Raw genomic sequence first — 14,379 nt, 5'->3', positions numbered from 1 at the left:
GAGACAGTGACTCTAAGAATTATTCTGTGGGCAGGGCCTTGAAGAAGAAATAGGTGGGGAACAAAGCCATGGTTTTGGGAGCCTGGCTAATGATACTGAAGAAATGCTTAATGCTTTGTTGGTTACAGTTAGAGAAAAAATTGGCCCCATTGCCACACCGGATTATATCCAGAATGCACCTGGCTTACCTAAAACCCGCTCAGGTATGTGCAAAGGCCTCAAGTGATTGGGTTTGGGATTGGCCAAGGCCTAGTGGTGGCAGAATGTGTGTGGATGGAAGCCATTTTGGCAGGGCTGGAGTGGGTCATTGCTATCACCACATAATCAGAAGGCTGTGGTCCCCTAGGGAAAATCATGAGGCGGGTGCTTCGGAAGATTGCTCAGAATGACCATGACCTGGGGGACACGTCTACTGTGGCTGACCCGACTGTCATCTGCCAGCTCTTCAACAACCGCTGCCTGACCATCCAGTAAACAAGACCCTGCCCTTTACCCAGGCTTCCCCCTGCTTGGCTTTGCAAAGTTTCCCCCACCTTCCCTGTCCCCATCCAGGAGTGCTGAGGGTCAGTACAGATCCATACCACCTCCCTGGACCAGCTGTATGGGACTGAGGACCAGCTTTGCCCCTGCGAGGAGGCAGCTTCCTGTGGTTGCCAGATAGATTGGACATGACTCAGGTTAGCATCAGGTTGCTGAGCCCCTAGACTTTAAGAGCCCTTGGAGCCCAGAACAGGACCTGAAGGTCATGTCACTTATCCAAGTTAAGTATGCAGAGGGCAAGTGAGGGCCTAGACTGAAGCAGGGAGGCAGCTCTGTAATCCTGTCAGCTCTCTCAGGAAGCACCACTACTTACCTTGGGTATGCATTTGCCCTTAGAAATGCCTGTTTGTGAGTCCCAGGACAATTGATTATTATTTTTTTTAAACACTTTGCTGGTTCTGTTCCGGATTAGAATTCCCTTCATGCTAGATGGCAGTGCTTGTCTGCCCATTTGCTTCACGGGCTGTGCAGGCAAGCTCAGTTTCCAGAGGGTTTTCAGATTATCTGCTTCTTTGCTGGAGTAAATGTGTTTTGTTCCTAGGGCCAGAAGAGCTTGTCTTCCTTGTCCTCTGTTCCCATCTTTCCATGAACAGTCCTGCCCATAAGAGACACTCTCAGATGAAATTCTTCTTGGCCCCAGTCATGCTCAGGCCCTGTGGTTATAGGAATAAAGTCTGTGACCTTAAGAAGGCAGTGACTTGTTTTCTTAGGTGTCTTACAGACTGTGTACTTGCGAGCTGTTCTGATTTGTGTGGGGGATGGGAAAGGGAGTGTTTTTCCTCAGGCATACCCCAATATAGTCCTTCCAGAAACTTTTGGTTTGGGCAGATCTTGGTAGGACTTCACTCATAGGCCCTTTGGCAAGCTCCTGAATTAAGCAAGAAAGCAGCTAAAGCCAGTTCATACCTGTGATGTCCCTTCACAGCTGCATTATTTCCTGGGCTCCTGCCAGGGACCCTTTTCTCCATATGATCCTATGGGAGCATTACTGAGTGACTAAGGATTGGAACTTCAGGGTTCTATCCTAGGGTCTGGGGCTAGGGAGACTCTGATTATAACCCAGTCACTTCCCCTGTTCTAAGCCACTTTTAAGTGTGCTGACCCAGATTATAATTCCTCCCCCCTCAAGTGTATAAACCAAGGAATCAGAGAATCAGCAATATTGTTTTATTTAAGGCAGAGGTGAGGAAAGGCTATGCCCCTTCACTGCCCCTCTCCTACCTCTCAGTCCTATTCTAGGTCAGACACTGGAACCTGCTGAAAAGGCTGAGGAGGGGCTGACAGGCGGGTGGGTGGCAGGGTTATGGACCCTTACCTCAAATCAGCGTCCTTTTAGTTATACCCACACTCTGTGGATTTAGGGGCCTATAGATCTCACCTAAGGGAAATACAGCTTTTCTGGTCCTCAGAGGGGAGAGCTGGGGAAAAGAACCCAACATTCATCCTTCCCAGAGCAGAAGAGACCAGCCCTCCCAAGGTGCAGGGAGGGAAGACCCTCAGAGGGGCTAGGTAAGGAATGACAAGTATGAGGGATACAAGGTCTCTTGAGCAAAGTCTGGGCAGGCTTGGCTATGCCCTCACACAGGGTATGGGTTGTCCAGGACTGCCACTCCTGCTGCCACTCCACCATCTGCATGCTCGATGGCTTTGGTTCGAAGCAGATGTCCCACATGCTTGTTCATCACAAGTGTCTTTCCTTGCCTATAGAAAAGGAGACAGGAGACACACAACTCCATTACCAAGACTCAGCCCCCACAGCCAAATCCTTCCCTGGTCCCATCTGAGCAGTATATGACTGACTGACTACACCCAAGAAGGTGCTAGGATTTTATAATCAGATTTGGGTTTGCATTGTTGCTGGAAATTATTAGCTCTGTGTCTTTGAGCAAGTTACTCAGCCTTTCTAAATATCAATTTCTTCAATTTAAAATAAAGATAATACCTCTCACTTTGCAAGATGGTCATGAGTATTAAATAAAGCAGGAAAAGCACTTAGCATGATGCCAGGCTCACATTTCATGTTCTGTAGCTATACGTTTCCTTTTCTACCTCTCTCTCAAGATGGCTGTGGTGGTAGTTGGGTTTGGGGGGACATGGCAGGCTATTAAGTCGTTAGAGGGAAGAGCTATTAAGTGGTTAGAGGGAAGGCTCTGGTCAGGAGCATGGTAGGATCTGCCATTCCTATTTTGATCTTGGATTGCATATTTTGCAGGAAGTGGTTTAAGGAACCAGGAACTATTCCTTAAAAATTCCCAAGTGGTCTTCCCTTCCTATTTCTTTAGTGCTCACATCCAAACCAGGGGACACTCAGTCTTTCAAAGCCAGCTGATTATCCTCTAGCTGGCCAATCCCACCTTTCTCCAGAACTCCTGGTGGCCTGAAACTGGACCCAAATTCTCTTCTTCCCTGGGATCTCCTTCTAGTCTAGGGTTACTTTCTCATCCATCTTGATACTACTTGGAACATCCTTTCTAGTTGCAAAGCACTTCTCATCTAGGCTTCATATGATAGCCCTGTAGCGGGGCAGGTTTTGGGTCCTTGGCCTCATGTAATAGATAAGGAAACAGGTAACATGGCTAGGGACAGGCAGAGCTGGGACTGAAGCCCAGGATTCTTGCTCCCTGTTCACTTCTCCCCCTGGGCTCACTTGGGTGACTATCTGGCAAGGAGGAGACCCCCTTGACTGGCTCACCTGACATAGACTCCGAAGATGCCCAGCTCTGAGATGCACTGGACCACTCGGACAGGGTTGCCAGGCCGTAGCAGACAATTTCCAAAAGGCTCAGGTTCGATCTTCTCCATGAGGATGTAGGAGGCCCTCTCCTCACTGTCCTTCAGCCGCTCCAGGGCCTGCACCATCTCCTCCCCATATAGGTTATTACCTGCAATAGCACTGGCCAGTTACCCTTGACCCTCTGCCTACCTTCTCCACTCTGTGTCCCTACTTCTGTGGTCTAGTGAGCAGCCTCGGTTCCTGACACAAGTTCACTGAAGCCAGGGAAGGCCTGGCTGTCAAGGAGGGAATGGCACTTTAATAGGAGAGCCCTTTCTCACATAAGCAAACATACCTTCCCCATACCATCCTGCCTTGGTTCTCCTACTTGTCTATGGCTTTCTTTATCACGGTCTCTAACTGGCTCCTGCTCCTCTTAAATGCTGGGATTACCAAGGAATCCACCTGTACCCTCTTCTCTCATCCATGAATACTTTTTTTCCCAGGGAGATTTCTAAGGCTCTATCTATATTCTATGACTTGTGGAACTCCCAAATCTTTAACTTAAGCTCCCTGTTCTAGACATCGCATGAATATCCCATAGGATCCCAAAACAAACTCAGCATGTCCAAATAGAACTCATTACTTCTGTCTGGAACCTGCCCTTTCTACATCTTCTTGCTCCCAATCAGGTGAAAGGCATCCCTGACTCATATTTAACTCTTCCCTCTCCATTACCTGTCACTAACTCATACGTGTCTCTTCAGTCTCTACTCTTACAATGTCATAGCCCTAGCCCAGGCATCTACATTGCTCTTTTGGACAACTAAACCAGCCTCCTCTATGATGTCCATTGCCAGTGTCTTCCCTCATCCAGGACATGCTCTACCATGGCTGAAACATGGATCCTGGATCAGCTGTGTGTCTCTATTTCCTCCTTAAAAATCTCTAATGGATTCCCATGACCCTTAGGTTAAAATCCAATTTCCTAGACATATTTTTAATGTTCTCTATAATCATGTCCCAAACCATCTTTTCCAGCTCAAATCCCTGCCTGCTTCCATCTTTCATGCTGTATTCTAACCGTTACCAGCTATTCATTAATCTCCAAATGTACCACACTTCCGTGGACCAGTGCCTCTCCCTGAGACTGCTCCTTCTGTATGGAATACTCTCCCTCCTTTTCCGCCTGGCAAACTCCTACCTATCCCTTAAGACCAGGATCAAAACTCATTTCCTCTGAGTCTGTGGACAGACATGATCCCTGCCCTCAAGGAGTTCAAACCTGGCAGGAAGATATTCAGCCTCCTGAAATGCCCTATTGCACTTCCCCACAATCTAGCCACAGACTAAACATGTCCAAACCCTCCAGTTAATGTTTAATCAGATTCCTAGACGTGCTGATGTATAGGAGCACATGTACCCCAATGTTCATAGTGGTACTTTCTACAATAGCCAAATCATGGAAAGAGCCTAAATGTCCATCACCTGATGAATGGATCAAGAAGATGTGGAGTACTATATGGCAATGAGGAAGAATGAAATCTGGCCATTTGTAGGAAAGTGGATGGACCTCGAGGGTGTCATGCTAAGCGAAATAAGTCAGGCAGAGAAAGACAGATACCATGTTTGCACTCATAGGTCTAACAGGAGAAACCTAACAGAGGACCATAGGGAGAGGAAGGGGGAAGGAGAGCTGGGGAGAATGGGAGATACAAATCATGAGAGACTACTGAATACTGAAAACAAACCGTGGACTGAAGGGGGAGGGGGTGATGGTCATGGTGGGGGGCACTTGTGGGGAGAAGCACTGGGTGTTATATGGAAACCAATTTGACAATAAACTATTCAATTAAAAAAAAATAAAGTACAACCTGCTTAGAACTTAAAAAAAAAAAAAAAAGAATCAGATTCCTCTGTCCTCAACAGCACTTGATCACAGGGTCTCCTGGGACACTGTCCAAGGTGAAGGCCTGTGTCAGTTCATCCTATGTCCCCTAGAGCCTGGGACTGTGCCCATAGCAAGTGTCAGTCAGCATTGGTAACAGCCTGCTAGCCCCCTTCCCTTCCACTGAGCAGCCCTAAAAGGGGGAACCACCTACCTCCACCCTCTCTCTGGGGTTTTAGCACGAACTGGCTAGGGGCAGCAAGGGCCTCAGTAATGGCCTGGTCCCCTTCTTCACCCTGGCAGGAAGCAAGAAAGCAGTTACCAACAGTCTTAACCAGGGACAGGATCTTCAATCCTGCTGGTTCTGCAGAGCAGCGTCAGAGGAAAAATAGGAGGGGGAAGAGTGATAGCTCCTTCAGGCTAAATACTACTATCTGGATGTGACCCCAACAAATCCCCTAAAGCAACAAGTACAATGAGAACAAGCTTATTCTGGCAACAGGTCAGGGCTCCATAGAAAAAGGCCTGGAAAGCATATATAGATATTCCCCAATTCCTGCTGTCAATTCCTGCTGTCCTCCTCAGCTCCTTCCCCTTTCCATCTCTTATCTGGATCTCCACCTTTGCTGAGGGAGCAACAATGGACTCTAGCCCCCTTCCCCAGGGCTCTAGGGGTTCTCATAGAGCATCACTGACCCATGCCCAGCCCACTGCCGGCTCTAGCCTCCCCAATACATTGAGTTCTGGGTTCCTGCAACCCAGAAGGGCTGTGGTAGGAGAAAGAGGCTGCCCACACACCATGTCCAGTGAGTAGAGGCCAGCAAAGGTGGCACGGAGGCGGGACACAGTCTCAGGCTGGCCAGGGAGCAACATCTCCAGCACACCCATTCTGCTCAGTTCCTGCTGCACCTTCTTAGTCCCAGCCAGCTGGGTGGCAATATCCGGGCACTTAATAGCACATGACCTCTCCAGCAGCAGGCGTGCTTCCCAGTTCTGCAGAGGGAAGAAAAACAAAAGGAATTCTACTTTATTTGGCTGACCTTTACTGAGCACCCATCAGATGCCAGGTATCATGCCTACTATCTTCACATTCATCATCTCCCAGGGTCATTGCAACTCTTTGTGAGGCAGATGTGGATTCTTCAATATGTAGGATTTTTGCCCTCAGGGAGCTCACAGTTTAGCACAGTGGTACATGACTATAATTAAAAGGAAAATAACAGAAGATAAGGGTGTAAAAAAGTGGATGAAGAGGTTTGAAAGAGGTAGGACACTTGTATATGAGCTCAGGTTCCTACTGTACTTCAAATAAAATCCAAACTCCTTACCACAGCCCACAGATCCTGGAGGATCTGCCTCCTGTCCCCCTTTCAACTATGTCAGTTTCATGACATCTCTCCATCCCACTCTCACAGTCCAGCCATACAGGCCAGTTAGTCCTTAAACACACAGATGTCACTCCACCTAAGGGCCATAGCATTTGCCGCTTTCCCTCTGCCTGAAAGTCTTTTCCTTTTGGCTTTTCCAATGGATGATTAGATCCTTCTCATCCTTAGGTTTCAGCTCAAACCACCCTATTTAGTGTGGGTTTCCCATAATTCTCTATCTTTTCACTCTATTATTTTATTCAGAGTTTCCCTCTATTTCTTCTATTCCCTCAATTTTTTTTTCTATTTTTTTCTTGCTTTCTGATGACCATCTCCCTGACCAAAATGTGAGCTCTGGCCCTTTTTGTCTTATTTCTTTTGTATCCTCAGTGTCTAACACAGTGCTCAAAAATTATTTGTGATTGTTGTTTAATGAAGTGAAATCTGAGTAGTCAGATAGGGTCTGACAGTTCAGACTCAATAGGGAAGACATATTCAGATGAGCAGAATGATTAGCAAAAGCCTGCATGGAATGGTCTGATGTACTAGGAGTTTAGTGTGTGAGAGGCAGGTAAACAGCAGAAGTCCCTATTCTCAGACACTGGTGGATAACCTGTCCTTGACTCCAGACCACATTAAACTGACCACAGCAGGATAAAGGCTAAGGCCTGAGGAGTACCATCCACAACCATCCATATTATCCTCCCTTTCATACAATCAGTCCACCTGCAGCACCTTTGCCTGGTTTTTACCAAGAATCTCAGCCACCTTTGATGTTCTAGGCAGAGTTACAGGTACCCGGAACATCAGAGAGAAATCCAGAGAAGTACTCCATTTTGTAAAAAGCAGGGAAGCAAAATTAGGAGATGAGTAGGAGCATTCCCAAGGTCACCTAAGAAGTCACTAAGCCTTGCAGATTTATCTTCAAATTCTAAACCTGGGCTGAGTTTCTCAATCCCCTAAATATGTCCTCCTCATGTACAACTTTCTTTCCCTGTTAGCTCAACCTCTTTTTAAAGTTTTCTGTGGCCCCTTCTGGAGCCTGGATCCCCCAAATCCCCTGTGGACAGTTTTGTCATTTCTAGTCAGCAAGTTCCCACCACTAAACTTTCTAGAGGAAAGCACCTTCCACAAAGCTTCCACTCTACGGAACTGTTCCCTATACAGCTGGGTCAAGGGAAAAAATCCTACATTCAAAGAATTAAAGATCTGGAAGGAGCTCCCTCATTTTTTGAGTATAGTTTCTTCAGTTTACAGAATTGAGCCCAGAAAGGGTCAGAAACCTGTCCATGGTCACACACAGGCAGAGCCAAAGGCTTATAACCCCAAGCATACTGATCATGGTATTTTCTAACTTATTTCTCCCAAGTGAAAGCAGGACTTCTTAGCTTCTCCATGCTGTGGATTAGGGGAAGAGGAAGAAGAACAATATACTGGATATGCTACTGGACTGAGAATCAAAAAACCTGGGAACTCCCTGTGAGATCTCAGACAAGCCCCTAGATCTCTCCAAACCTTAGTTTCTCCATCTGTATAATGTCCATAATTATACACCTCACACAGTGGTTTTAAGGACAAAATGAAATAATGGATGTGGAAAGTAATTTTGAAATTACATGGTAGGATAGCAAGATAAGGTGATATCATTACCGTCATTAACATGAATGGAGAGAAAAACTTTCTGACACAGATAAAAGAGAAGTAAGAGTTGGCAGGAAGGAGATGCTCAGCGGTTTGGTAGAACTGGTTTGCATTAGCTACCCAGATGATTGTACTCATCTCTGTGTTCAGAAATGTTAAGCAGGTTGGGGGCGCCTAGCTGGCTCAGTCTGTAGAGCATAAGACTGTTGATCTCAGAGTTGTAGGTTTGAGCCTCATGTTGGGTATAGAGATTACTTAAAAAAAATAAAATAAGGAGTAAAAAAAAATGTTCTTGCTGAAGCAGTTAAAAAAAGAAAAATATACCATAGAAATCAGCAAATGCTACAAACTAGGGCTTTCTCCCTGAAAAAGATGACTGTTAAATATTTGCCAGAGGGTGCCTCGGTGGGTCAGTTGGTTGAGCATCCACCATTGGCTCAGGTCATGATCTCATAGTTCATGGGTTCAAGTCTCATGACAGGCTCTGTGCTAACAGCTCAGAGCCTTGAGCCTGCTTTGGATTCTATGTCTCCCTCTCTCTCTGCTCCTCCCCCACTCACTCTCTGTCTCTCTCAAAAATAAATAAACATTAAAAAAACATTTGCCAGTATATCTCTAGAAACAGTGTGAATGACTGAAGCAAAATGGATTCCTGAGGATTCAGATTCTAGAAGACAGTCTGTTTGTAAAGAGTGAGAGATAGTAAAAAGCTTGTGGGAGAATAAGAGGTTCCAGCAGTAATTTTCTGAGGAGGAACTGAGGTCAGGGCTTAGGGAAGAATCCAGGTTTTTGTGATGCCTGAGCTAGGTCTCTGAGGAACGATTCTGGGTCCTAGGAGGAAGAGAATGATCTAACAGAATACCAACCTGTCCACTGTACTGACTCGGCATGTACCCATCCCGGAAATAAACCACAGCAACTTCCTGGCCATCCCTAGAACACAGAATAGAGAATGCTGCTATGTTAAATTATAACTGATATGTTCAGTGGTTTAGTATATTTCACAGTGCATCCAAATGAGTTTGGCTTCTTTGAAAGCCAGACCACACAGGCTGCCTGGACAGGGTTCACTGGAAGCAATGAAAGTAGATATACCCATAACACCACTTCTTCCATTAAAAACTTGAGAGTGTACAGTAAGGAATACTTTAGAATATTTCAGATCTAGAGTCATTGTAGGAAGGCCAGGCAGAAGCAAGAAGGCAACCAGAATCAAATCAGATAACTTAAAAAAAATTTTTTTTAATTTTTATTTATTTTCAAGAGAGATAAGAGACAGAGAATAAGTCGCGGAGTCCGGGATGGGGGGTCAGAGAGAGAGGGAATATAGGATCCGAAGCAGGCTCCAGGCTCTGAGCTGTTAGCACAGAGCCCGACACAGGGCTTGAACCCATGAGCCGTGAGATCATGACCTGAGCCGAACTCGGACACTTAACTGACTGAGCCACCCAGGCACCCCAAGATAATTTTTTTTTGAAGTGAGCTAAAAATTACTGAGCCTCAGAGTCATATTGCCATGACTAGCAAAACATACTTGTATTATACTACTTAAGGGGAGCCTGGGTGGGTCAGTCAGTTAAGTGTCCAACTTTGGCTCAGGTCATGATCTCACAGTTTGTGAGCTCCAGCCCTGCATTAGGCTCTGTGCTGACAGCGCAGAGCCTGCTTGGGATTCTCTGTCCCCTCTCTCTACCCCTTCCCTGCTCACACTCTCAAAAATAAATAAATAAAACATTTAAAAAAATCATAAATTTGAAAAAAAACCAACCCTATAAATTCCAGGTCTAAATAATGTGTGTTGCAAACAATGCTACCCAACTAAGTGGTACTAAAGTCACTTGGTGGAAGCCCCATGTGGGGAAGCAGGAAGCACAGGGCCTGGCCTGGAACACAAATCCAGGCCCCATAATATCTTGCCTGAGCTCAGAGAGCAGCTCCCAGATCAATCACAGAATGAGCAAGCTATTCCTCTTTTTTTTTTTTTTAATTTTTTTAAACATTTATTTATTTCTGAGAGAGTGAAAGAGACAGAGCACAAGTGGGTGAGGAGCAGAGAGAGAGACACACACAGAAGCCAAAGCAGGCTACAGGCTCTGAGCTGTCAGCACAGAGCCTGATGCGGGGCTTGAACTCACAGCAGTGAGATCATGACCTGAGCTGAAGTCAGACTCCTAACTGACTGAGCCACCCAGGCGTCCCATGCTATTTCTCTTCTTGACTGCCCAGCCCAACAGCCTAGGCCTGACTTGACCAGCTACCAAGAGGGGCAAGAAAACTTTTAGGAGTTCAGGGACATATGAAAACCAGGGTTATTTTAAGATGGCCCTTATCAAGAATGTCATTAGTGCTGGGGTGCCTGGGTGGCTCATTCAGTTAAGTATCCAACTCTTGGTTTCAGCTCAGGTCATGATCCCAGGCATCATGGGATTGAGCCCCGTGTTTGACTCTGTGCTGAGTGTGGAATCTGCTTAGGATGCTTAGGATTCTCTCTCTCTCCTTCTGCCCATTTCCCCCACTTGAACTTTGCACTTTCTCTAAGGAAAAAAAAAGTCAGTAACTCTGATACAACACTTTAGAAGCAGTATATGACCAAGCCTTCTCCAGACTTTCCTCAGATGATGGGGTATTTTGCCGCTAAAATTCAGAGAGAAGGAAGCAAGCCATCACATCTCCCAGAAGAAAGGGTTATTGGGGGAAATGGGTAGCAGAGTAAGTTTCCTAAAGTAGCCCTCTATCAGATTGCTGGGGAATGCTCCCTGGACACTTACATAAACAGCCTTCGGTCTTGGTCTAGAGATCCCTTTTCAGAGACATCTTCAAACCTTCGACGGATTACATGGATATTCCTGGGAAAGATGGTCAAAGGTTAAAGGGAATGGATGCTCTGTTCTAAGTAGTTCTTCACAAGCCTGGTGCCATTATCTGGAGGTCTCCCCTTCTTTACTTACTGGGCTAGTAGCTCATTCTCTATAGCACGCTGGTCAAATATGTTCCGTTCCTTCTCTTGAGCAATCAGTAGCACCAGAGCACTGGGGAAAGAGTAAGCATAGTTGGTTGATGTGGCTACAAAACTTGTCCTCCCTTCATCCCACACCTTCAGGAGAACATACCTTCCCTGAAAGAGCAGATATTCACTCAACTCAGAAAGGTCCTGAGACTCTAACACATTATTTCCTGAAATTAGGAAACTTGAAAAAATGGAGATGTCTCTGTTCCTTCTCCAGCCGGTAGATAAATATTGTAATGATGTTAATTTTCTATGCAAATTAAAGTTTAGATTTAAAATAATTTAAAAAACCCAAGATGACCTTTTCTTAAAACTTAAAATAATGATTTTTAAATCTTTCTAGAGGAATAAACAGGTGAAATTACTAAAAAATATTTTATAGAAGAATAATGCTTAGAGTTGGAGGCTAGTGACCCTATCACTAGATTGTAAAGCATATAATAAAGGAGTGTGTGGCTCTTGCATGATACATTATAATAGCTCATTGGAATCCTACAGAACCCTATAAAGCCATCTATAAATATGGATTTATCTCTTGGGGCCTCCCAACATTTCTGTGATATACACAGGACACATTTGGTCCCACAGTTATTAATGGTATCATCAAGGCTCACCTGACCTCTTTCTTTCTGCTATCAACATTTTTTTCCTCTGAAACAATTTTTTTTTCTTTTTTTATTAAATAATTTATTAATTTTTAAAATTTACATCCAAGTTAGTTGGCATTAGTGCAACAATGATTTAAGAGTAGATTCCTTAATGTCCATTACCCATTTAGCCCATCCCCCCTCCCACAGCCCCTCCAATGACCCTGTTTGATCTCTGTATTTAAGAGTCTCTTACGCTTCGGTCCCCCTCCCTGTTCTTATATTATTTTTGCTCCCCTTCCTGTAATGTTCCTCTGTTTTGTATCTTAAAGTCCTCATATGAGTGAAGTCATATGATATTTGTCTTTCTTTGACTAATTTCACTTAGCACAATACCCTCTAGTTCCATCCACGTAGTTGCAAATGGCAAGATTTCATTCTTTTTGATTGCCGAGTAATACTCCATTGTGTGTATATACCACATCTTCTTTATCCATTCATCCATCAATGGACATTTGGGCTCTTTAAATATTTTGGCTATTGTTGATAGTGCTGCTATAAACATTGGGGTGTATGTGCCCCTTCAAAACAGCATATACCTTGGATAAATTCCTAGTAGTGCAACTGCTGGGTGTAGGGTAGTTCTATTTTTAATTTTTTGAGGAACCTCAATATTGTTTTCCAGAGTGGTTGTACCAGTTTGCATTTGTACCAGCAGTGCAAAAGAGATCTGCTTTCACCACATCTTCACCAACATCTGTTGTTGCCTGAGTTGTTAATGTTAGCCATTCTGACAGATGTGGGGTGGTATCTCATTGTGGTTTTGATTTGTATTTCCCTGATGATGAGTGATGTTGAGCATCATTTCATATGTCTGTTGGCCATCTGGATGTCTTCTTTGGAGAAGTGTCTGTTCATGTCTTTAGCCCATTTCTTCATTGGATTGTTTTTTTTTGGGGGGGGGTGTTGAGTTTGATAAGTTCTTTATAGATTTTAGATACTAACCCTTTATCCGATGTTGTTTGCAACTATCTTCTCCCATTCCATTGGTTGCCTTTTAGATTTGCTGATTGTTTCCTCCGCTGTGCAGAAGTTTTTAATTTTGATGAGGTCCCAATAATTCATTTTTGCTTTTGTTTCCCTTGCCTCTGGAGACATGTTGAGTAAGAAGTTGCTGCAGCCAAGGTCAAAGAGTTTCCTGTCTCTTCCTCCTTGAGGATATCGATGGCTTCCTGTCTTAGGTCTTTCATCCATTGTGATTTATTTTTGTGTATGGTGTAAGAAAGTGGTCCAGGTTCATTTTTCTCCATGTTTCTGTCCAGTTTTCCCAGCACCACTTGCTGAAGAGACTGTCTTTATTCCATTGAATATTCCTTCCTGCTTTGTCAAAGATTAGTTGGCCAATGTTTATGGGTCCATTTCTGGGTTCTTTATTCTGTTCCATTAACTGAATGTCTGTTTTTGTGCCAGTACTATACTATCTTGATGATTACTGCTTTGTAATACAGCTCGAAGTCCGTCGACATATTTCTTAAAGAGGGAGGAGCTGAAGGACAAAGGGAAAAGCTAATGCTGGGAACTGTCTGTTTGGCTACCAATCAAGCCATTTTTAGTTGTCAAAGACAGGTTCAGTCTCTCACCAGATGATCTTGAGCGACAAGGCTCAGCAGTACCAAACTCCATTTCTGCTGTAGCCATATTGCTCTGTGCCCATGGCTTCTTGCTGAGACTCTTGGGTGGCCAGACTCTGGCTTAGAAATCTAAGTATGGATTTCCTCCTCCTATACTTGGGCCTCTGGTCTGTTTGTCTCTGCTGTTCTCTACCTCAGCTGAACCTCTTGGACTACATTCTGCCTGACTCCTTTCCACTTAGCTGAAATACAGGTCCTAGTATGCCTCCTCTCCTGGCTTGCCCAAAATCTCTTTAGGGTCAGACATGACATTATGCGGAGTCTTAGCTTTGAGTTGGGTATCTTAGAGACAAGCTAGAAATGGTGCTTTCATAAGCCATCTTGCCTTGAGATACCCAAGGGCCAATGGCCTTGGCTTTTCATATTGCAGCCTGATTTGCTCTGCTCATGGGTGGGAAGGTGGCACCTGGCCCAGGCTGGCCCACTTCCAAAAAGAAGCGGCGAAGGGCAGCTGGAAGCTCTAGGTTAAAGTGGAACCACATTCCCTAGTTAAGTCAGCCTTCCCTCTGCCAAATAATCACAGCCAGACTCGGAACACATATTCTACCTCCTGCCTTCAGTTCTGAACAGTATTTTGGGAACAGGCCTAGGAAAGTTGTCAGCTAAGCAAGGTGAAGTGGCAGTAGTGTGCTGGCTGGGAGTGAGGACTCCTGATTATAGCTCCCAACATTTTATACCAAGAATCCTCCTTTCTCATCCCTACTCATTCTAACCACAGGCACTATATTTGAAAGAGTTTGAATAAATGTCTAAATTGGCATCCTAATTCATTTCCCAGGCTTCTTTTTATTTTTTTAATCTTTTTTAAATTTTTTATTATTTATTTATTTATTTATTTATTTATTTTTCCTCCATAATATTTTATTGTCAAATTGTTTTCCATACAACACCCAGTGCTCTTCCCCTCAAGTGCCCTCCACCATCACCACCACTTCTTTTCCCCCC

General features: G+C 44.6%; 2 protein-coding genes across 2 annotated transcripts in view; one reads left to right on the top strand and one right to left on the bottom strand.

The window, feature by feature from the left end:
* Positions 1-1,685: 1,685 nt before the first annotated feature.
* Positions 1,686-13,269, bottom strand: GSS (glutathione synthetase). Its single transcript, XM_029917943.1, has 8 exons — positions 13,250-13,269; positions 11,098-11,406; positions 10,918-10,995; positions 9,016-9,082; positions 5,940-6,134; positions 5,356-5,437; positions 3,233-3,422; positions 1,686-2,241 (listed from the first exon to the last, which is right to left on the bottom strand). Exons 1-8 carry the CDS (start codon positions 13,267-13,269, stop codon positions 2,118-2,120), a joined length of 1,065 nt encoding a protein of 354 aa, XP_029773803.1. The 3' UTR covers positions 1,686-2,117.
* A 117-nt stretch (positions 13,270-13,386) lies between these two features.
* The window catches only part of ACSS2 (acyl-CoA synthetase short chain family member 2), a 16,944-nt gene continuing 15,951 nt past the window's right edge, over positions 13,387-14,379 (top strand). Inside the window, exon 1 of the mRNA XM_029917941.1 lies at positions 13,387-13,433. Coding sequence (XP_029773801.1) covers positions 13,387-13,433 — 47 coding nt within the window. The remainder of the gene's footprint in view (positions 13,434-14,379) is intronic.

The sequence above is a fragment of the Suricata suricatta genome, chromosome 12 (genome assembly GCF_006229205.1).
Source record: "Suricata suricatta isolate VVHF042 chromosome 12, meerkat_22Aug2017_6uvM2_HiC, whole genome shotgun sequence".
Classification (NCBI taxonomy): domain Eukaryota; kingdom Metazoa; phylum Chordata; class Mammalia; order Carnivora; family Herpestidae; genus Suricata; species Suricata suricatta.
The sequence above is the reverse complement of the archived record's forward strand: the minus strand, read 5'-3'. Positions and strand labels throughout refer to the sequence as shown.